Here is a 22,514-nt window from a genome sequence, read left to right as displayed (position 1 = left end):
GCTGCGATCACCATATTCAGTGATTTTGGAGCCCAGAAAAATAAAATCAGCCACTGTTTCCACTGTTTCCCCATGTATTTGCCGTGAAGTGATGGGACCAGAGGCCACGATCTTAGTTTTCTGAATGTTGAGCTTAAACCAACTTTTTCACTCTCCTCTTTCACTTACATCAAGAGGCTCTTTAGATCTTTTTCACTTTCTCCCACAAGGGTGGTGTCATCTGCATATCTGAGGTCGTTGATATTTCTCCTGGCAATCTTGATTCTAACTTGTGCTTCCTCCAGCCCAGCGTTTCTCATGATGTTCTCTGCATATAAGTTAAATAAGCAGGGTGACAATATACAGCCTTGACGTACTCCTCTTCCTATTTGGAACCAGTCTGTTGCTCCATGTCTAGTTCTAACTGTTGCTTCCTGACCTGCATACAGGTTTCTCAAGAGGCAGGTCAGGTGGTCTGGTATTCCCATCGCTTTCAGAATTTTCCACAGTTTACTGTGATCCACACAGGCAAAGGCTTTGGCATAGTCAATAAACCAGAAATAGATGTTTTTCTGGAACTCTCTTGCTTTTTTGATGATCGAGATGATGTTGGCAATTTGATCTCTTGTTCCTCTGCCCTTTCTAAAACCAGTTTGAACATCTGGAATTTCACGATTCACGTATTGCTGAAGCCCGCCTTGGAGAATTTTGAGCATTACCTTACTAGCGTGTGAGATGAGTGCATTTGTGTGGTAGTTTGAGCATTCTTTAGGATTGCATTTCTTAGGGATTGGAATGAAAACTAACCTTTCCCAATCCTGTGGCCACTGCTGAGTTTTCCAAACCTGCTGGCATATCGAGTGCAGCATTTTCACAGCATCATCTTTCAGGATTTGAAATAGCTCAACTGGAATTCCACCACATCCACTAGCTTTGTTTGTAGTGATGCTTTACCAAAAACACACACACGGAAAATGGGCCATTTAACATTTGTGTTTTCTCTCATATCATCTCTTCTGAGAACACTCAGACTCAACAATTTCCTTTTCTACTCCTAATCGAAAGTAGACACAAAGGTAGACGCTATCATTTCCATCAATTGTTAATGGGTTTCTGCCTTATTAAGGGACAATTTTAATATGAAAAATCCACATAAATCATTTAGAATGCTGGTCGACACACCCATGTTGGAATAATTGAAGATCAAGGATTATTTCTTTTTAATCTAAAAAAAAGTAAATTGGGGGGAAGAGCCAAGATGGCGGAGGAATAGGATGGGGAGACCACTTTCTCTCCTACAAATTCATCAAAAGAATAACTGAACGCAGAGCAATCTTCACAAAACAACATCTGATCGCTAGCTGAGGTCATCAGGCGCCCAGAAAAGCAACCCATTGCCTTCAAAAGGAGGTAGGACAAAATATAAAAGATAAAAGGGGAGATAGGGGAGCTAAGGGCGGAGATCCGTCCCGGGAAGGGACTCTTAATAGAGGAAGTTTTCAAGCACCGGGAAACCCTCGCACTGGCGGGTCTGGGGGAAGTTTTCAAACCTCGGAGGGCAACCTGACTGGGAGGGGAACAATAAATAAAACTCACAGATTACGTGCCTAAAAGCAGCTCCCAGTGGGAAAGTACCCCAGACGCCCGCATCCGCCACCAGCAAGTGGGGGCAGAACGGAGAGGAGCGGGCGGCATTGCTTAGGGTAAGGACCAGACCTGAGTGCCCTGAGGACAATCAGAGGGAGCTTTCCTGAGTTACCAACTTAAACAGTGGGACAGTAAAAGAGAGAGAGAAAATTAACCGGCCCGAACACACTGCCGTCGGTTCGCAGAACAATGGGAACGAGCAAGTCCAGAGAAGAGCTCGCAGGCTGCAGACCGGCCCAGCCCCGCCGGAGGCTGGAGGCAGGGGGGAGGGGAAAGGGGGCAGGCTCGGCCCCAAGGACTGCATCCCCTACCGCACCGCAAACGGGCTTCCCCTTTCTGATCAAAGACCTCCTGAGATTCTGGAGGGTCGACATCCGCCGGGAGGGTCGCGGCAAGACACAGGGCGCAGGCACCCGACAGGCGCGGGCGGGGACTGGGGCTGGGGAAGCGGAGGGCAGAAGGCGCACGCACCCGACCAGCGCCGGCGGAAACTGAGGCTGGGACCGCACAGGGCAGAATGCACGCCGCACCCGACAGACGCGGGCGGAAACTGAGGCTGGGACCGCCCAGGGCAGAAGGCGCGCCGCACCCGGGGAAAGAGCGCCTGTCAAGCCCCTGGCTGCCTGAGCCGCTCGGACAGGGTAGGCGCAAAAAGCAGGCGCAGCTTTGTGTTCCGCGCTTTTGTGGAACGCCCGAGGGCTGGAACCGCGGGCACCGCAGGGCGCGCTCCATATAGAGCGGCCGGGAGGCTGAGCAGCGTAGACCGGAAAAGCAGCGCCAGCCCCTGTCCGCAGCGCACGGAACTAGCAACCTGAATAAGAGACCATCTCCGCCCGCCTGTGTCAGGGCGGAAATTAGGCGCGGAAGAGACCGGCAAACAGAAGCCAAATAAACAAAGGGAACCCCTTCAGAAGGGACCGGTGCAACAGATTAAAATCCCTGTAGGTAACACCGACTACACCGGAAGGGGCCTGTAGATACCGAGAAGTGTAAGCTGGAACGAGGAGCTATCTGAAAATGAGCCAAACCCACACTGACCGCAACAGCTCCAGAGAAATTCCTAGATATATTTTCACTTTTCTTTTAATTTTTTTTCTTTTTTCTCTTTTATTTTCTTTTAAAATTCCCTATTACTCCCCCATTACTCCTTAACTTTCATTTTCATAGATTTTTACAATTTTCTTAATTAGGAGAAAAAAAAATTTTTTTTTACTTGTGGTTTTTTTTTCTTATTTTTTTTTCTTTTTCTCTTCTATTTTCTCTTTTTCTTCTTCTCTTATTTCCTTTTAAAGTCTTCTATTACTCCTCTACTACTCCTTAATTTTCATTTTCATTACACTATAACCTTACCAAAAAAAAAAAAAGAGAGAGAGCGAGAGAAGTCCTATTTTTAAACCGAACTTCATATATATTTCTAAAATTTTTTTGTGTGTGTTTGGTTTTTGCTTTTAATATAGTATTTTTAAGAGTCTAACCTCTACTCTAGATTTTTAATCTTTGTTTTTCAGTATATGATATAAATTGTGGACATTTAAGAATCCAGTATTCAGTTCCCATTTTTATTCAGGAGTGTGTTGATTATTCTCTCCCAATCTTGACTCTCCTTTTTGTATCTCAGAACACCTTTATTTCCTCCTTTCCCCTTCCCTTCCCAATCCAATTCTGTGAATCTTTGTAGGTGTCTGGGCTACGGAGAACACTCTGGGAACAGACAACTGCGTAGATCTGTTTCTCTCCTCTTGAGACCCGCGTTTTCTCCTCCTGCTCATCTCTATCTCCCTCCTCCCTCTCCTCTTCTTCATGTAACTCTGTGAAACTCTCTGGGCGTCCCTCAGGGGGGAGAATCTTTCGCCATTAACCTAGAAGTTTTATTAGCAGTGCTGTATAGTAGGACAAGTCTTGAGACTACTGGAAGATTAAAACTGAAACCCAGAGGCAGGAGACTTAAGCCAAAATCCTGAGAACACCAGAAAACTCCTGACTACATGGAACTTTAAGTAATAAGAGACCGTCCGAAAACCTCCATACCTACACTGAAACCAACCACCACCCAAGAGCCAATAAGTTCCAGAGCAAGACATACCACGCAAATTCTCCAGCAACGCAGGAACATAGCCCTGAACGTCAACATAGAGGCTGCCCAAGGTCACACCTAACACATAGACACATCTCAAAACTCATCACTGGGCACTCCATTGCTCTCCAGAGAGAAGAAATCAAGATTCACGCACCAGAACACTGACACAAGCTTCGCTAATCAGGAAACCTTGACAAGCCAATCGTCCAACCCCACCCACTGGGTAAAACCTCCACAATAAAAAGGAACCACACACCTCCAGAATACAGAAAGCCCACTCCAGACACAGCAATCTAAACAAGATGAAAAGGCAGAGAAATACCCAACAGGTAAAGGAACATGAAAAATGCCCACCAAGTCAAACAAAAGAGGAGGAGATAGGGAATCTACCTGAAAAAGAATTTAGAATAATGATAATAAAAATGATCCAAAATCTTGAAAGCAAAATGGAGTTACAGATAAATAGCCTGGAGACAAAGATTGAAAAGATGCAGAAATGTTTAATAAAGGCCTAGAAGAAATAAAAAAGAGTCAATTAAAAACAAATAATACAATAAATGAGATCAAAAACACTCTGGAGGGAACCAAGAGTAGAATAACGGAGACAGAAGATAGGATAAGTGAGGTAGAAGACAAAATGGTGGAAATAAATGAAGCAGAGAGGAAAAAAGAAAAAAGAATCAAAAGAAATGAGGACAACCTCAGGGACCTCTGGGGCAATATGAAATGCCCCAACATTCGAATCATAGGAGTCCCAGAAGAAGAAGACAAAAAGAAAGGCCATGAGAAAATACTCGAGGAGATAATAGCTGAAAACTTGCCTAAAATGGGGAAGGAAATAGCCACCCAAGTCCAGGAAACTCAGAGAGTCCCAAACAGGATAAACCCAAGGCGAAACACCCCAAGACATATATTAATCAAATTAACAAAGATCAAACACAAAGAACAAATACTAAAAGCAGCAAGGGAGAAACAACAAATAACACACAAAGGGATTCCCGTAAGGATAACAGCTGATCTATCAATAGAAACCCTCCAGGCCAGAAGGGAATGGCAGGACATACTTAAGGTAATGAAAGAGAATAACCTACAACCTAGATTACTGTACCCAGCAAGGATCTCATTCAGATATGAAGAAGAATTCAAAAGCTTTACAGACAAGCAAAAACTGAGAAAATTCAGCACCACCAAACCAGCTCTTCAACAAATGCTAAAGGATCTTCTCTAGACAGGAAATGCAGAAAGGTTGTATAAACATGAACCCAAAACAACAAAGTAAATGGCAACGGGACCACACCTATCAATAATTACCTTAAATGTAAATGGGTTGAATGCCTCAACCAAAAGACAAAGATTGGCTGAATGGATACAAAAACAAGACCCCTATATATGCTGTCTACAAGAGACCCACCTCAAAACACGAGACACATACAGACTAAAAGTGAAGGGCTGGAAAAAAATATTTCACACAAACGGAGAACAAAAGAAAGCAGGAGTCGCAATACTCATATCAGATAAAATAGACTTTCAAATAAAGGATGTGAAAAGAGACAAAGAAGGACACTACATAATGATCAAAGGATCAATCCAAGAAGAGGATATAACAATTGTAAATATATATGCACCCAACATAGGAGCACCGCAATATGTATGGCAAATGCTAACGAGTATGAAAGAGGAAATTAATAGTAACACAATAATAGTGGGAGACTTTAATACCCCACTCACAACTATGGATAGATCAACTAAACAGAAAATTAACAAGGAAACACAAACCTTAAATGACACAATTGACCAGCTAGACCTAATTGATATCTATAGGACATTTCACCCCAAAACAATCAAATACACCTTTTTCTCAAGTGCACACGGAACCTTTTCCAGAATAGGTCACATCCTGGGCCACAAATCTGGTCTTGGAAAATTCAAAAAAATTGAAATCATTCCAGTCATCTTTTCTGACCTCAGTGCAGTAAGATTAGATCTCAACTACAAGAAAAAAATTGTTAAAAATTCAAACATATGGAGGCTAAATAACACGCTTCTGAATAACCAACAAGTCATAGAAGAAATCAAAAAAGAAATCAAAATATACATAGAAATGAATGAAAATGAAAACACAACAACCCAAAACCTATGGGACACTATAAAAGCAGTGCTAAGGGGAAGGTTCATAGCATTACAGGCTTACATCAAGAAACAAGAAAAAAGCCAAATAAATAACCTAACTCTACACCTAAAGCAATTAGAGAAGGAAGAAACGAAGAACCCCAGGGTAAGTAGAAGGGAAGAAATCTTTAAAATTAGGGCAGAAATAAATGCAAAAGAAACTAAAGAGACCATAGCAAAAATCAACAAAGCTAAAACCTGGTTTTTTGAAAAAATAAACAAAATTGACAAACCATTAGCAAGACTCATTAAGAAACAAAGAGAGAAGAACCAAATTAACAAAATTAGAAATGAAAATGGAGAGATCAAAACAGACAACACTGAAATACAAAGGATCATAAGAGACTACTACCAGCAGCTCTATGCCAATAAAATGGACAACTTGGATGAAATGGACAAATTCTTAGAAAAGTATAACTTTCCAAAACTGAACCAGGAAGAAATAGAAGATCTTAACAGACCCATCACAAGCAAGGAAATCGAAACTGTAATCAGAAATCTTCCAGCAAACAAAAGCCCAGGACCAGATGGCTTCACAGCTGAATTCTACCAAAAATTTAGAGAAGAGCTAACACCTATCTTACTCAAACTCTTCCACAATATTGCAGAAGAAGGTAAACTTCCAAACTCATTCTATGAGGCCACCATCACCCTAATTCCAAAACCAGACAAAGATGCCACCAAAAAAGAAAATTACAGACCAATATCACTGATGAACATAGATGCAAAAATCCTTAACAAAATTCTAGCAAACAGAATCCAACAACATGTTAAAAAAAATCATACACCATGACTAAGTGGGCTTTATCCCAGGAATGCAAGGATACTTTAATATCTGCAAATCAAACAATGTAATACACCACATTAACAAATTGAAAGATAAAAACCATATGATTATCTCAATAGATGCACAAAAAACCTTTGACAAAATTCAACACTCATTTATGATTAAAACTCTCCAGAAAGCAGGAATAGAAGAAACGTACCTCAACATAATAAAAGCCATATATGACAAAACCACAGCAAGTATTATCCTCAATGGTGAAAAATTGAAAGCATTTCCCCTGAAATCAGGAACAAGACAAGGGTGCCCACTCTCACCACTACTATTCAACATAGTCTTGGAAGTTTTGGTCACAGCAATCAGAGCAGAAAAAGAAGTAAAAGGAATCCAGATAGGAAAAGAAGTGAAACTCTCGCTGTTTGCAGATGACATGATCCTCTACATAGAAAAGCCTAAAGACTCTACCAGAAAATTACTAGAGCTAATCAACGAATATAGTATAGTTGCAGGATATAAAATGAACACACAGAAATCCCTTGCATTCCTATACACTAACAATGAAAAAACAGAAAGAGAAATTAAGGGAACAATACCATGCACCATTTCAACGAAAAGAATAAAATACTTAGGAGTACATCTACATAAAGAAACAAAAGACCTATACATAGAAAACTATAAAACACTGATGAAAGAAATCAAAGAGGACACAAACAGATGGAGAAACATATCGTGTTCATGGATTGGAAGAATCAATATTGTCAAATTGGCTATACTATGCAAAGCAATCTATAGATTCAGTGCAATCCCTATCAAGCTACCAACAGTATTTTTCACAGAACTAGATGAAATAATTTCACAATTTGTATGGAAATACAAAAAACCTCGAATAGCCAAAATAATCTTGAGGAAGAAGAATGGAACTGGAGGAATCAACCTGCCTGACTTCAGACTATACTAAAAAGCCACAGTCATCAAGACAATGTGGTACTGGCACAAAGACAGAAATGTAGACCAATGGAACAGAATAGAAAGCCCAGAGATAAATCCACGAACCTATGGACACCTTATCTTTGACAAAGGAGGCAAGGATATACAATGGAAAAAAGACAACCTCTTCAACAAGTGGTGCTGGGAAAACTGGTCAACCACTTGTAAAAGAATGAAACTGGAACACTTTCTAACACCATACACAAAAATAAACTCAAAATGGATTAAAGGTCTAAATGTAAGACCAGAAACTATAAAACTCCTAGAGGAGAACATAGGCAAAACACTCTCCGACATGAATCACAGCAGGATCCTCTATGACCCACCTCCCAGAATATTGGAAATAAAAGCAAAAATAAACAAATGGGACCTAATAAAACTTAAAAGCTTTTGCACAACAAAGGAAACTATAAGTAAGGTGAAAAGACAGCCCTCAGATTGAGAGAAAATAATAGCAAATGAAGCAACAGACAAAGGATTAATCTCAAACATATACAAGCAACTCCTGAAGCTCAATTCCAGGAAAATAAATGACCCAATCAAAAAATCGGCCAAAGAACTAAACAGACATTTCTCCAAGGAAGACATACAAACACATGAAAAGATGCTCAACATCACTCATTATCAGAGAAATGCAAATCAAAACCACAATGAGGTACCATTACACGCCAGTCAGGATGGCTGCTATCCAAAAGTCTACAAGCAATAAATGCTGGAGAGGGTGTGGAGAAAAGGGAACCCTCTTACACTGTTGGTGGGAATGCAAACTAGTACAGCCGCTATGGAGAACAGTGTGGAGATTTCTTAAAAAAACTGGAAATAGAACTGCCATATGACCCAGCAATACCACTTCTGGGCATACACACCGAGGAATCCAGATCTGAAAGAGACACGTGCACCCCAATGTTCATCGCAGCACTGTTTATAATGGCCAGGACATGGAAGCAACCTGGATGTCCATCAGCAGATGAATGGATAAGGAAGCTGTGGTACATATACACCATGGAATATTACTCAGCCGTTAAAAAGAATTCATTTGAGTCAGTTCTAATGAGATGGATGAAACTGGAGCCCATTATACAGAGTGAAGTAAGCCACAAAGATAAAGATCATTACAGCATACTAACACATATATATGGAATTTAGAAAGATGGTAACGATAACCCTCTATGCAAAACAGTAAAAGAGACACAGATATACAGAACAGAATTTTGGACTCTGTGGGAGAAGGCGAGGGTGGGATGTTTCGAGAGAACAGCATGTATATTATCTATGGTGAAACAGATCACCGGCCCAGGTGGGATGCATGGGACAGGTGCTCGGGCCAGGTGCACTGGGAGGACCCAGGAGAATCGGGTGGGGGGGAGATGGGAGGGGTGATCAGGATGGAGAATACATGTAACTCCATGGCTGATTCATGTCAATATATGACAAAACTCATTGCAATGTTGCGAAGTAATTAGCCTCCAACTAATAAAAATAATTGAAAAAAATTTTTTAAAAAATTTTTTAATAAAATAAAAAAGTTAATAAGTAAATTTATACTCTCATTTACTTTTTCTCTATAGCTGCTAATAACATGTGGTCATCATAAATTTTTTATTATAGTCTTTTGTTTGTATATTCCATTTCTCTTAAAAATATTCTCCATCATCCTTGAACAGTGGACAGCACTGTACATGACCACCACCAACTCCCCACTCCCCTCAGTAACTTCGTGTGTCCCCAGAGGTCTATGGAATGTTCTTTTCTCTCTAGAATGTACTTGCTCCTCCCCCATGGTGTCCACACCTCCTCAAGCAGCCTCTTCTCTCAAGTACAGTGTAGATGCTGTTGTTCAGTCACTAAGTTATGTGTGACATTTGCGACCATGGACTGCAGCTCGCCAGGCTTCTCTGTCTTTCACTGTCTTCCAGAGTTTGCTCAAACTCAAGTCCATTGAGTCAATCATGCCATCCAACCATCTCATCCTCTGTTGCCCTCTTCTCCTCCTGCCCTCAATCTTTCCTAGCATCAGGGTCTTTTCCTATAGTCACTTCTTTGCATAATGTGGTCTAATTATTGAGCTTCAGCTTCAGCATCAGTCTTACCAATGAATACTCTCAGGGTTGATTCCCTTTAGGATTGATTGCTTTGATCCCCTTGCTGTCCAAGGGACTCTCAGGAGTCTTCCCCACCACCACAGTCTAAAAGCATGTTCTTAAGTGTTCGGCCTCCTTTACGTCCAGCTCTCACATCCGTATGTGCCTACTAGGAAACCATAGCTTTGCCTAGAAGGACCTCTGTTGGCACAGTGATTTCTAATGCACTGTCTAGGGTTGTCACAGCTTTTCTTCCAAGGAGAGGGGTCTATTAATTTCATGGCTGCTGTCACTGTCCACAGTAATTTTGGAGACCAAAAAAGAAAATCTGTCACAGTTGCCACTTTTTCCCTAAATTTTTTTTTTTTGTTTGCCATGAAGTGCTGGGAAGAGAGGCCATGCAATTGATTTTTTTCGAGTGTTTACAGTGTAGACATAGACCCCAGTTATTCTCATATATCTTATTTTAAAAAATAATTGATTATTAGCATTTGATGCCTGCATTCTGCAGAATCTGAGTTCTTCAAGCACCTACAGAAGATGGCTTTAACTGGGTCATGGTTGTATTTCTGCTGTGTGACACCAATGCCTGGTACACAGTAGGTGCTCTGCAATATTTTATGAACTGACCCAAGATGAGAAGTAAATTCCATTTCTGGAGGGACTAGGAAAATAAATCTCTGAGTCCTGGTTGGAGCCAGACTGTCTGGGGCTGACGCAGGACGAGAACTTGGGTCCCACACTAAGATCAGACGGTCAGACCGGGCAGAAAGAGAGAGGTGAGACCTCAGGTCTGGGCTGAGATGCCTCCTGAGCCCTGCCGAGTGACATCGTTACTAAACCCATGCAAGGGCCCCCCTTGCTGCGGGTCCGCGACCATGGGAACCCAGAGGGGTGGCAGCCGCCCCCCAGGGACCACATCCTGTTTGTCCTCTAGGGCCCCATGGTCTCCTCCTCTGTACAGCATGGGGGCGGAGGTGTCTGGGTGCTCAGAGCTGCAGACATGCCTTCCATCCTCTCTGCACCTTTCTGCCTCGGTCAGATGTGGAGGGCAGGAGGGGACCACAGGAGGACACAGGACGCCCACCCCCCGCCCCCAGTTCACAGGAACCTCAGGGCTCAGGCGGCTGGAGGGACCAGGGATCCTGATGGGGAGAGAATGAGCCCAGGCTTTCGCTGGCAAATCTCTCACTTCCAGGGCTGCATCTGGGCCAAGGACCCCGAACCCTGCAGGTGAGACTTCCCAGGGCTCCTGGGTCCCCATGTCTCACTTCAGTCCCAGGAAATCGGTGGGGGAGGAGGTGGTGGCGCTGGGATCCTAGAGTGATGGTGGTGAAGCCTGGAAGGGCTCCTGTGCTGAGCTGGGGAGTGAGGGGTGGGGAGCTCCTGGGACTCAGCCTCTGACTTCCTTCCAGGGACTTTCCACAAACCCACCATCTGGGCTGAGACTCGTTTGTGCCACTCAGGGTGCCCATGTGAATACACCGTATGCAGAGCGGGAGTGTGAGCGTGAGTACACAGACCATCAGGGACATGCTGCAGTTGGCCTGCAGTATTTGGAGAAGGAAATGGCGACTCATTCCAGTATTCCTGCCTGGAAAATCCCATGGACATTGGAGCCTGCCAGCCTACAGTCCATAGGGTCGCAGAGTCAGCACGACTGAGAGACTTCATTTTCTTTCACTTTGTTTTAAAATTTATTCATTTTACTGGTTCCATTTTTTAATCTCATAAATATATTTTATTGAAGTGTAGTTGACGTACAGTGTTTCAGGTGGATAGCAAGGTGATTTTCAGTTATACAAATACACGTACATTATTTTTCAGATGATTTTCCATTTTAGGTTATTGCAACATATTGACTGTGGTTCCCCGTGCTATACAGTAAATCATTGTTGCTTGCTGCACATTTTTTTTTAAATTAGTAACCTAGCGTTGTATCCATACTCCTATTTTTAAATTTATGGTATATTCCACCTCAGTATTATACAACACTTACAGTGAAAGCATGATGCCAAAATCCCACCAGGTCCACGTTATAAGGAAATGGAAAACAGTGGCAATGTGAATTGTGGGAGGAAATATTGAATCACATTATCTACTGCTGGGCTTCCCTGGAGACTCAGGTGATAGAGAATCCGCCTGCAATGCGGGAGACCTGAGCTCGATCCCTGGATTGGGAAGGTGTCCTGGAGAAGGAGATGGCAACCCACCCCAGTATTCTTGCCTAGAGAATCTCCATGCACAGAGGAACCTGGCGGGCTGCAGCCCATGGGATCACAAAGAGTCACATATGACTCAGGGACTAAGACTATTCTCAAGGCTCTGAACTTGAAAGGTATAACACTTTCCCATTCATAAAGAGATAAAAAGTGGCAGAACAGACAGAACTTTTAGTTTTGCTGGGGGCTTAAAGGGATATTATGACCACACCTACATGGATAGCTTTGAGAACAAAGGATTCCAGGATTAAAAGTTTTCCACAGTGGAGGGGATGTAAGCTATGATTGATCCATGTTGATGTATGAGAGAAACTAACAAAATTGTAGTTGTCCTTAAATTAAAAGTAAATAAATTGAGAGGGGAAAAAAGCTTGTAACAGGACTTCCCTGTGGTCCAATGGTTGGGAATCTGCCTGCCAATGCAGGGAACACGGGCCTGATCCCGGGACTGTGAAGGTTGCACATGCCCCGGGGCAGTTAAACCCGTGGACCACAAGCCCATGAGACTAGAGCGGATGCTCCACAACAAGAGAAGCCACGTCGATGAGAAGACCCTGCACCACAGCAAAGAACAGCCTCTTCCCGCAACTAGAGAAAGCCTGTGCCCAGTACAGCCATTAATTAATTAATTAAAGCATTGCAACAACCAACTACACCTCCTCCTTTTTTAGAGTGTGTTGTGTGTGTAAGTATGAAAGTGTGAGTTCACAGGTGGGTATTTAAACTCTACAGTTCTCTCTTCTCCTTGGAATTTTCTTCCACACGCTGCTGCTGCTGCTAACTTCATCAGTTGTGTCCAACTCTGTGCAACCCCATGGACTGCAGCCTACCAGGCTCCTCCGGGCATGGGATTCTCCAGGCAAGAGTTCTGGAGTGGGGTGCCATTGCCTTCTCCTCTTCCCCATGGGCTAGGGTTATCTTATATTCAGTAAACACTTACCATCTCTCTCGCCCCAAAAAGCCCATCTAACTCAGATAGGATGATTCTTTGGGGAACTGGTTCACCATCTTGTTGATCTGCTGGCTTTCCAAATAAAGTCACAATTCCCTTCATGAAGATCTCATCACTCTGTCCCCTGACAAGAAATGTGAGGTTTGACTCAGAGCATATTCATGAAGCTTTAGCAGAGGTGTCGTTCAATTTAGAAAAAAACCAAAGACATCACGCTCACAATTGATATCTGTGGTTTAAAAGAAGATACACAATGGCCAGCAGGAATATGAAAACATGCTCAGCATTGATAATTAGTAGAGAAAGGCCATTTGACACTGCAATGAGGTACCACCTCACACAAATCAGAATGGCCATCATTAAACAGTTGATGAAAAATAGACGCTGGAGAGCATGTGGAGAAGTGGGAAACCCTCTTACACTGTTGGGGGAGTGTAAACTGGTGCAACCACTGTGGAAAACAGTATGGAAGTTCCTCAAAAAACTAAAAGCTGAGTTTCCATATGACCCAACAATTCCAATCCTGAGCATATATCTATGAAAAAACTCTACCTTGAAAAGATTCATGCACCCCTGTGTTCATGGCAGCACAACTTGAAATAGTCAAGACATGGCAACAGCCTAAATGTCCATCAACAGATGAATGGATAAAGAAGATGTTGTATATGCCTATACACACACACAATAGAATACTATTCAGACATTGAAGAAATGAAATCATGAGATTTGCAGCAGCATGGATGGACCTTGAGATTAACATACTAAGTGAAGTAAGACAGAAAGAGAAAGAATTATCATATGATATCACCCATATGTGGACTCTAAAAGGAATATATCAATGAAACAGGAACAGAATCCCAGACATAGAGAACAGGCTTGTAGTTGCCAAGGGGGAGGGAAGGATTGGGAGTTTGGGATGAGCAGATGAAATCTATTTATACATAAAATGAATTAACATTGAGGTCCTACAGCATGGCACCGGGGATTCTATTCAGAATCTTGCCATAAATCATAATGGAAAAAATATATATGTCGAGCTGAATCAATTTTCTGTACAAGAGACATAAACTGTACTCCAAAATTTTTCTTCATTTTTAAAAATTTGTGGTTTATATACCTGCAATGAAACATTGCTTGGCAGTAAAAATGCACAAACTGAAATGACAAAGAACACAGATCAATTCTGAAACATGATACTAAGTAAATAAATAGAAATTTTAAGAAGGGTGACTGAACTGTTACTCCATTACATACATAGTGATCAAGAGGAGACCAGATTTATTACTTAGGGCGCATCAATAATGTTAACAACCCCACCCCCAGCAAAATTGTGTGGAATCACTGCCCTTACTGAGTTTCTTTCCTGTCTATGGACAACAGCTGAACTGGGTGTATGTCTGCCCTTGGAGTCCTGAAACAGCTGGGCCGTTTTGTCCCTGTTTGGAGCTGATTGGAGATATGCCCCTCACTCAAGCATTCTGGAGCTTGAAAGTCTCTACTTGACATATTTTGTGTTCATTTGAGGATGTAGTAAGCAAGGTTGTCCACCTTTTCAGGCAGAACAAATCCCCCTCCCAAAAATATGCCACCATGATCTTTACACACATTATCTTTGTGTACATGTGTGGTCCTTGGATTGGAAAGCGAGCAAGAGAGAGAGACAGAGAGTGTGTGTGTGCAAAGTTTCCACTCACAGTCACGGAATAATTTCAGATGAAGAAGAGTCAGAGAAAGACAAATGTCACAGGATATCGCTTCTTTGTGACATCTAAAAGAATGAACTTATTTACAAAACAGACACACAGAGAATGAACTTATGGTTACCAGGGAGGATAGTGTCAGGGGGAGGTTACCTTGAAAGTTTAGGATTGATATATACACACAGCTGTGTTTAAGATGGATGACCAACAAGGACCTACTGTAAAAACAGAGAATTCTACTTGATATTCTGTAAGTACCTAAGTGGGAAAAGAGTTTGAGAGCAACAGATGCATGTATATGTATAACTGATTCACTTTGTTGAACAGCTGAAACTAACACAGCTAGTTTCTTAATCACATATATTACAATATAGAATTTTTTAATATTTTCAAAGAGCCATAATATGCATGACTGTTCCTCTTATAAGAATGCAGAATCAAAGTCTCTATTAATGAGACTTTAATTGGCAACCTGCACTGAACCTGAGATACAAGATGGGTACATGTGATTTCTCTTCTGCAAAGACTTAAGGTTAATGACATTTATCATGAGCTTGGGAAAAGCATGTTGCATGGTATATACAGAATCACCATGACTACTTCCTAAAGGCAGCAAGATCTGTTCAAATCCTCCTACGTCCATAGTGTTCAGGGAAACAAAAAGTGATGCTTGGGTCACGAGGCCTGCTCAGTGACAAGGCTGAGACAGACCTCCATCCCTGGTGTGAGAAGAGGCTGCCCATCGTCCCCTGTGACATGCACCAGGCTGACTGAACCAACAACACTGCCCGCCTTCCGCATCCTGTGACTCGGTCAGCTTTGCTCAGTCCTGCCTCCTGCCTCACAGAAGCAGAGCCATGTGGCCCACACTCCTCAGCTTCCTGAGTCTCGGTGAGTCTGGAAAGACACGGCAGGTCTCGTTTATGGTGGAAATCGGAGGTCTCCACACCACTGACCAGGTTGCCTGGATGAGGGTGCAAGGAGCGTGGGGTCCATCGGGACAAGCCATCTCTGACGGGCTTTTCTTTCTAGGATTCTGTGTGAGTCTGAGGATCTGGGCACCTGTGGGTGAGTCCTCCCCATCCCTTATTTCTGTGTTCAGCAGAGCAGGCGGGGCTGAGGCAGATGACACTGGGGGGCAGAGTGAGACCCCTGTCAGTACAGTGAGAGCCACGTGCCCTGTGGATCCCAGGTCCTCCTATTGGCCTTGATACTCACCGTCACTCTCCCCAGAGGTTACCCCAGCTCTGGACTCTGGACCTGAAGGGAGAGTGTGAAGACTGGGAGCTGGGAGCTGGGCCCCCTGAGTGCCATTTCTATCATGAGAGGCTGCCGCCCACAACCCCTCTCAGACAAGGTGGCATCTCCAACCTGCCCTTCACAACAGGATCTGCAGGACCACCGGCTAGACCTGACGCCAGGGAAGGGGCTGGGTGTCAGGCAGGGCCACCTGGACCTGGTCCCACATTTGATGGGGGCTAGCTAACAAAGGAGTGGGGTTCATGGTTTCCTTCCTGCTTTTCAGTCAGGGGGCTTTTTCTCTTCTTAGTTGTGTTACTATTAGTCACTCTGTCAAGTCCAACTCTGTGACCCCATGCACTGTAGCTCACCAGGCTCCTCTGTCCATGGGGTTCCCCAGGCAAGAATACTGGAGTGAGTTGCCATTTCCTTCTCCAAGGCATCTTCTCCACCTGGGGATTGAACCCTGCTCTCCTGCATTGCAGGAAGATTTTTTACCGTTTGAGCTGCAACAAACACAACAGGGAAGTCCTTTCACTTCTTTACCACTCATCATTTTTCTGTGGTGTTTCCTTTTGCTTGCATCTCGCAGCTGGCACGATCTCACTTACCTGTTGAGGGAGTCCACCTGGGTCCTTGGGGGGAAAGTGCTAAGTCCTAACCACTGGACCACCTGGCAATCCCCAGTGTTTTGTGTTTTGAGAGAGTTTGCAACATTAAGTCAATGCAAGAAGTTATTCTTCCCCTGAGAAGAATCACTGCTCAGAATCACATCTCAGAATCTCCGTAATGTCTGTCCTGGGTTGACTGTGTCTCTGTCTGTCCCCAAGCCCCAGATGTCCTTGAATATCAGGGTGATGCACTTTAGAGTAGGTGTCTTGGAAGAACTGAAGGGGAAGCGCTCCAACAAGAGCAGTGGGGAGAGGGGACCGTTCTTATTTTCCTCTCAAAGCCTGTGCCTCCTTCTGTCCTAGGTGAATATGACAAGCCCAGTTTGTCAGCCTGGCCCAGCCCCGTGGTTCCCTTAGGACAGACTGTGACTCTCCGGTGTCACTTCCGATCTCCACTTAAGAGATTCAGACTGATCAAAACGGATGGGACCAGTTTGTCCGAGCTCCAGGGAATTCATTTCAACAACTTCACCCTTGGCCCGGTGACCAGAGAACATGCCGGGTCCTACACATGTTCTGGATTCTACAGGTTTCCCCCTCTGTTGCACAGACACAGTGACCCGCTGCAGATTGTGGTCACAGGTAGGAGGGGTCCAGCCAAGCCCGGGACAGCCTTCTATGCTGGCAATCCCACTCTACGTCCAAGTTCCTTATGTGGTTCAAGACTGACTCAGGATTCCTAGCCAGGAACAAACCACGAAAGAGAACCCAGTCTGAGAGTTTAAACTCTGGGTGTTAAACAGATGGGGTGCCCAGCTCAGGAAGGAGGAGCCAGTGCTGGCCAGCAGGGGGGATGGGGAACAACCCTGATCCAGCACCTGCCACACAGTAGGGAGCTGTATAGTCCCCGATGAAGGAGCTGGAGCCCCAGGAAGGAGTCCCAGGTATGTCTCCAGAGGCATGAGATGGGGTCAAATGGGAAATGTTCCCTTTTCTACACCTCCATCCCAGTGTCCTGCCAGTCATCGCCCACATTCTATATGAGTGCGAAGGGAGCCAGGGAATGCATCCTCAGAACCATACAGCTCCCCACCTTGCATATTAGGGATCGGATGAAGCTGAGAGCATGGCAACCCACTCCAGTATTCTCGCCCAAAGAATCCCGTGGACAGAGGAGCCTGGCAGGCTATGGTCCATGGGGTGGCAGAGAGTCCTACAGGACTGAAGTGACTGAGTGTGTTTGCATGAAGCTGAGAGCAGATACAGCAGCTAAAGAGCTTAGAATAAGCTCAGAGGAGGCTTGAGGTCTTGAGCAAAGAGAAAGAGAAAAGCATGAGCCAGACCCGAGAACAAGCCTTAGAGACAATGCAGCAGAACAGACAGGAAGGGTAATTGGCTCTGCTGGTTCACGGGGACATTTTTCACACCTTCAGATGTCAGGGGAAGCGCCGAGGCGGGGTGACTCACTGAAGCTCACAACCTCTTTGCTCCTAGGTGTGTTCACAAAACCCGCCATCTCAGCCCACCCAGGCCCCCTCGTGCAGGAGGGAAGGAATGTGACACTTCGCTGTCAATCGCAGCTATTGTTTGACAAGTTTATCCTGCACCAGGAAAACAGCACAGGGCATTTCCAGAGACATAGAGAGACGTTCGCTGGCGGGAATGCCGCAGCTGACTTCTCCATTGGCCCCATGACCTCAGGGAGTGCGGGCACCTACCGATGCTACGGCTCTGTCAGCCACTCCCCCTATGAGTGGTCAGCCCCCAGCGACCCCATGGACATCATCATCACAGGTGAGTGTGTCCAGACCAGTCCCCTCTGCTGTCTGTGTCACAGGAGGTCTGGTGTCCAGTCCGGCATCAGTATCGGGAGACAATGACAGGCGTGCAGAGACGCTCAGAAACTCGGGAGAGAGAACAAATCAGAGAGAGAGGAGGTGTGAACATGGAAGGGAAAAGAGAACAGAGCACCTGCCATGTGGTAAAGAGAAGACACAGCCAGTGACAGAGTGAAGCAGCAAGAAAGTGAAAGAACGAACAATGGAGAAAAATGTACCAGAGCAGGGACCCGGGCAGTTCCCGGCTCAGGCAGCCAACGATGGTTGGTTAAGGGGCTGGTTTCCCGCCTTCATGTCAGAGCTCCCTTCCTCTGTCAGGAGCACTGTGGTACCAGATGCCCTTGCAGACTGGCCCCTGGGTGGTCAGGCCGGAGGTCAACACCTTGAGTTGCTCAGCCTTTTGGTTTAACTTGTCATTCTGCACAAAGAGGAAGGAGTTGTCCCTGCCAACCCTCCCCACTATGGAGTCCCTTCCAGCCCCTGGGGGTGGACAGGGCAGCACTGAACACTCCCTCAAGTTTGAGGTAGTCAAAGATCTAATGAGATGCTGGCAATTTCCCGGCCATAATGTCTTTTTCTGGGTCAACACCATGTTTTCTTAGGGTCCCAGCAATAGTTATTAGGTTCCGTTTTTCAAGAGCAGTCCAATCTAGTTGATTTTTAAATTTTCTTTTTGCTTTTTTTTTTGAATTCTAGTCGATTTAAGATGTTAATTCCTCTGTACAATAGAGTGATTCAGTTGTTCATATACATATATTTCTTTTTTTAAAAAAATTATGTTAAATGGCAATCCTTTTTAAAAAGGATTTTAAATGACAATCCATTTCTAAAGAATTTTCCCCTGTGCCGGGTATTCATTGCTGTAGGGCTTTCTCTCCTGGTGGTGGGCGGCCTTCTCATTGCAATGCTTCTCTTGTTGCACACTTCGGGCTTTAGTCCTAAATTTAGGATTAGAGGTACATTGTGTTCTAATATCAAGGTCTCCACCTTCTAGGTCTGTTCAAGAAACCCTCTCTCTCAGCCCAGGGGGGCCCCGTGGTGAGGTCAGGAGAGAACGTGACCTTGCTCTGCAGCTCTGAGCATGCCTTTGACCAGTTCCATCTGCTCAGGGAGAGGGGGAACCTTGGGTGCCCGCTCGCTGGAGTGCGGGGCCCCCGCAGAGCACTCCAGGCAGCGTTCCCTCTGGGTCCTGGGACTCCAGCCCACAGCGGGGTCTACAGGTGCTACGGCTCCTTCACTCGCTCTCCCTACGCGTGGTCAGACCCCAGCGACCCCCTGCTCCTGTCTGTCACAGGTGAGGACCCTCCTCCTGGCCCAGCTTTCTTGTTGCTCTTCAGTTGCTAAGTTGTGTCCATCTCTTTGTGACTCTGTGGGCTGCAGCACGACAGAGTCCTCTGTGCTTCGCTATCTCCTCCTCATGGATCACAGCCCTGTTGTGGTGAAGGGGCCTTCGTACCTCAGTGAAGCTATGAGCCAGTCGTGCAGGGCCACCCAAGCCTGATGGGTCATAGTGAAGAGTCCTGACAAAACGTGGTCCCCTAGTGGGAAATGGCAACCCACTCTGGGATTCTTGCATCGAGAACCCATGCTTTACAATATAGTAAATGAGATTGCGCTGGGCAAAAAGTCTATTTGGCTTTTTCATGACATCTTACTCTATCACTGACCTGTAGCTCAAGGGCTCCGTGCTGGTGTCAGGGGACCTAAGGACTTCTGCAGAAATGGAGGCAATTAGAACCAGAGAAGAAGAGAGATGGTAGATGGCAATTCAACCCTCTTCCACCTCCTGTATGGATGCTACTCATCAGAGTCCTGTCTATCCACGCAGATAAACAAAAGGGTCAGAGTAGACCCAGGAGGAGGAGAGGCTGGGCTGATTTGGGAAGATCAGAGATTGCATCCGCCCCTTGCTCTTAGTGTTTTCCCAGAAGCACCTCTGACACACAGGTGATTTCCCAATTAAGGAGCATAGATACTCATTCCCAGAGCAGAGGGAATGTTTCTTGCTTACAGCTGTCTTTCACTGTCAGGCATATCCTTCCTGCCTCCTTCCACCATCTCTTCCCCAGGATGGCTGGTCTACTCAACGCATTCACAGGGAGGGACCAGAAGCTCTCCCCTCCCCCATTAGTGCTCTGAGGGATGACAGAGTAAGGACAGGCAGGAGGTCAACCTTCCAGAAAGAACAGTCCTCATTCAGTGGGTATGAGGAAGGTTACTTGCTCACCCCTTCTGTCTTTTTTCCCCTAGTATCCACTACAACTGCTTACCCATCAACCATGGATCCACACACCACAGAAGGTAAGCAAGATGGTCTCCTATCTCAGCAAATTTCTGAGAAGACAGAGGGTTCCTGTGTGAGTGTTGGTTCTACCACCTCCCATTTCTGTGACTTTGGGCTCCTCAACTTCCCTGTCATGTCAGCATTTGAGGCAGTGGTCTTCCTAGAACCACGGGGGCCACTGAGCTTCTCATACTCTGTGACTGGGAATTTCTAAATTACACAAAGCTGGTCAGTATGACCTAACCCAGTGCTTAAGGGAGATGCTTACCCTCTCTCCACCAGGATCTTTGGGATGGATGTGGGGGTGGGGGACAAGGGGAGAATTTTAGGGAGCACCTTAAATATCTGTTATTCCTCTGTTAGTGTTTTATGAACTAAACATTCCAGAGTTCAGATATAAAAGTTCGTGTCTTCTTGAGGATTCCATTCCAGGTCTATGTGGATGGAGGAGAAATGTATTGTGGATTAACATGGTCTCCACTCATACAAAAACGCCATGCTTTGTCAAACGGGGCAGCAGAGAATAACTGTTTCGATGCCTGGGGGACCTTGGTTCAGACCTCTGCTGGTCTTGCAGGGCCTCTTTACTTCATCCACTGCTAACATCTCTCCTGGATGCTTTGGTACCTCCTGGGAAGTGGAGACCATAACTGATCAGGTTGACAGATGCTGACAGTTTGATGCAAGGATACAATAAATCTAGTGTGTTGGGGCACAGCCTACTCAACGATAACCAGACCTTCTTCCGTTTGCTTGTTAGCAGAAGCAGGGATTCCTCAAGAACACTCCAGCACGTGGTACATTGTCCTTGGGCTTGTCATAGCCTTCACCTCTACCAGCTTCATCCTTGCTGCTCTTATCTGTCACTGGTGTTCTAGCCAAAATCGTAAGTCTGAAGATGGCAAGCTCAGCATCATCTGACCCGGGGGGCGGGGGGGGGGGGGAGGTGGCCTCATGGCAGAGAATGGCGTTTTCACTTCCTGAAGGTTAAAAACTGATTTCTGTTGTTGTAATCCCTGATGGAACATCTTCCAGAGATCCATGGAACCCTGTTCTTTTTATGAAAATATGTGTTGATTTACTCTTGGCTGCATCAGGTCTTGGCTGCAGCATGGGGGATCCTCATTGCGGTGCTGGGGTGCAGTTCAAGGCTCCAGAGCTCGCAGGCTCAGCAGTTGTAGCATTGAGGATAGTTGCTTCAAGGCATGTGGGGTCTCATTTCTCCCACCAGGGATAGAACCCATGCTCCCTGAACTGGAAGGTTGACTCTTAATCCCTGGGCCACCAGGGATATTCCAAGCCCTGTTCTCCCCTTCAACTTCAACAATCCATTTTTCTCTCCAACATGATCTTGGGAATCTGCTCATATGTAGAAGAGGATGGTCCATAACAGAAGACGTAGGATGGGTCCATGGGTTTGCACAGGTTCCTGAGACAGTCCATGAATGGCTGGGCTTGTATATGGAATGTTTTGTTTTGTTTTGTTTCATTTAGTGGAGTGGACAGGCTCAGCAACCTGGGCCACACCCTTGCCTTTTTCTGGCTTTGTTGTCCCAATCACAGTTACGGAGGTCTGGAATAACTGCCTCCACCCCAAAGAGCCTTGACTCTCTTCCATTCATAGATGTTGCCATCATGGAAGGAGAGCCCAGGGAAGACAGAACAGTGAACGGCGAGGTGAGTCCTCCCAGCCCAAACCCTTGCCATAGCCCGAGCCCCTCCAATGCCCAATGCCCCAGCTTTCAAAGATCACGTCTCTGTCCATCATTCTGACCTCTCTCCTCTCAGGACTCTACAGCAGAAGACGTGATATACGCTCACTTGGACCTCGGGACCCTCTCTGAGAGACGGTTCACTCCCACTCCCCTGAGGCCCATGCACCTCTCTGCTGAGCCCACTATCTATGAGGAATTCAATGTAAACCAAGACCATCCTGAGCCCTGA

General features: G+C 45.2%; 1 protein-coding gene across 1 annotated transcript; it reads left to right on the top strand.

The window, feature by feature from the left end:
- The first annotated feature begins 15,455 nt into the window (after positions 1-15,455).
- Positions 15,456-22,514, top strand: LOC136161757 (putative killer cell immunoglobulin-like receptor like protein KIR3DP1). The gene is made up of 9 exons (XM_065926818.1): positions 15,456-15,489; positions 15,631-15,666; positions 16,812-17,090; positions 17,943-18,242; positions 19,281-19,580; positions 20,537-20,587; positions 21,334-21,456; positions 22,195-22,247; positions 22,359-22,514. The coding sequence occupies exons 1-9, from the start codon at positions 15,456-15,458 to the stop codon at positions 22,512-22,514; spliced, it is 1,332 nt and encodes a 443-aa protein (XP_065782890.1).

Source organism: Muntiacus reevesi, chromosome 2 (assembly GCF_963930625.1).
Source record: "Muntiacus reevesi chromosome 2, mMunRee1.1, whole genome shotgun sequence".
Taxonomy (NCBI): domain Eukaryota; kingdom Metazoa; phylum Chordata; class Mammalia; order Artiodactyla; family Cervidae; genus Muntiacus; species Muntiacus reevesi.
This window is presented reverse-complemented; position numbering and strand designations above follow the sequence as displayed.

Coding starts and splice junctions, on each gene's coding strand:
- LOC136161757 (XM_065926818.1), top strand. CDS start 15,456: ATGTGGCCCACACTCCTCAGCTTCCTGAGTCTCG. Junction 18,243..19,280: donor CATGGACATCATCATCACAG/GTGAGTGTGTCC, acceptor TCCACCTTCTAG/GTCTGTTCAAGAAACCCTCT. Junction 19,581..20,536: donor CCTGCTCCTGTCTGTCACAG/GTGAGGACCCTC, acceptor TTTTTCCCCTAG/TATCCACTACAACTGCTTAC.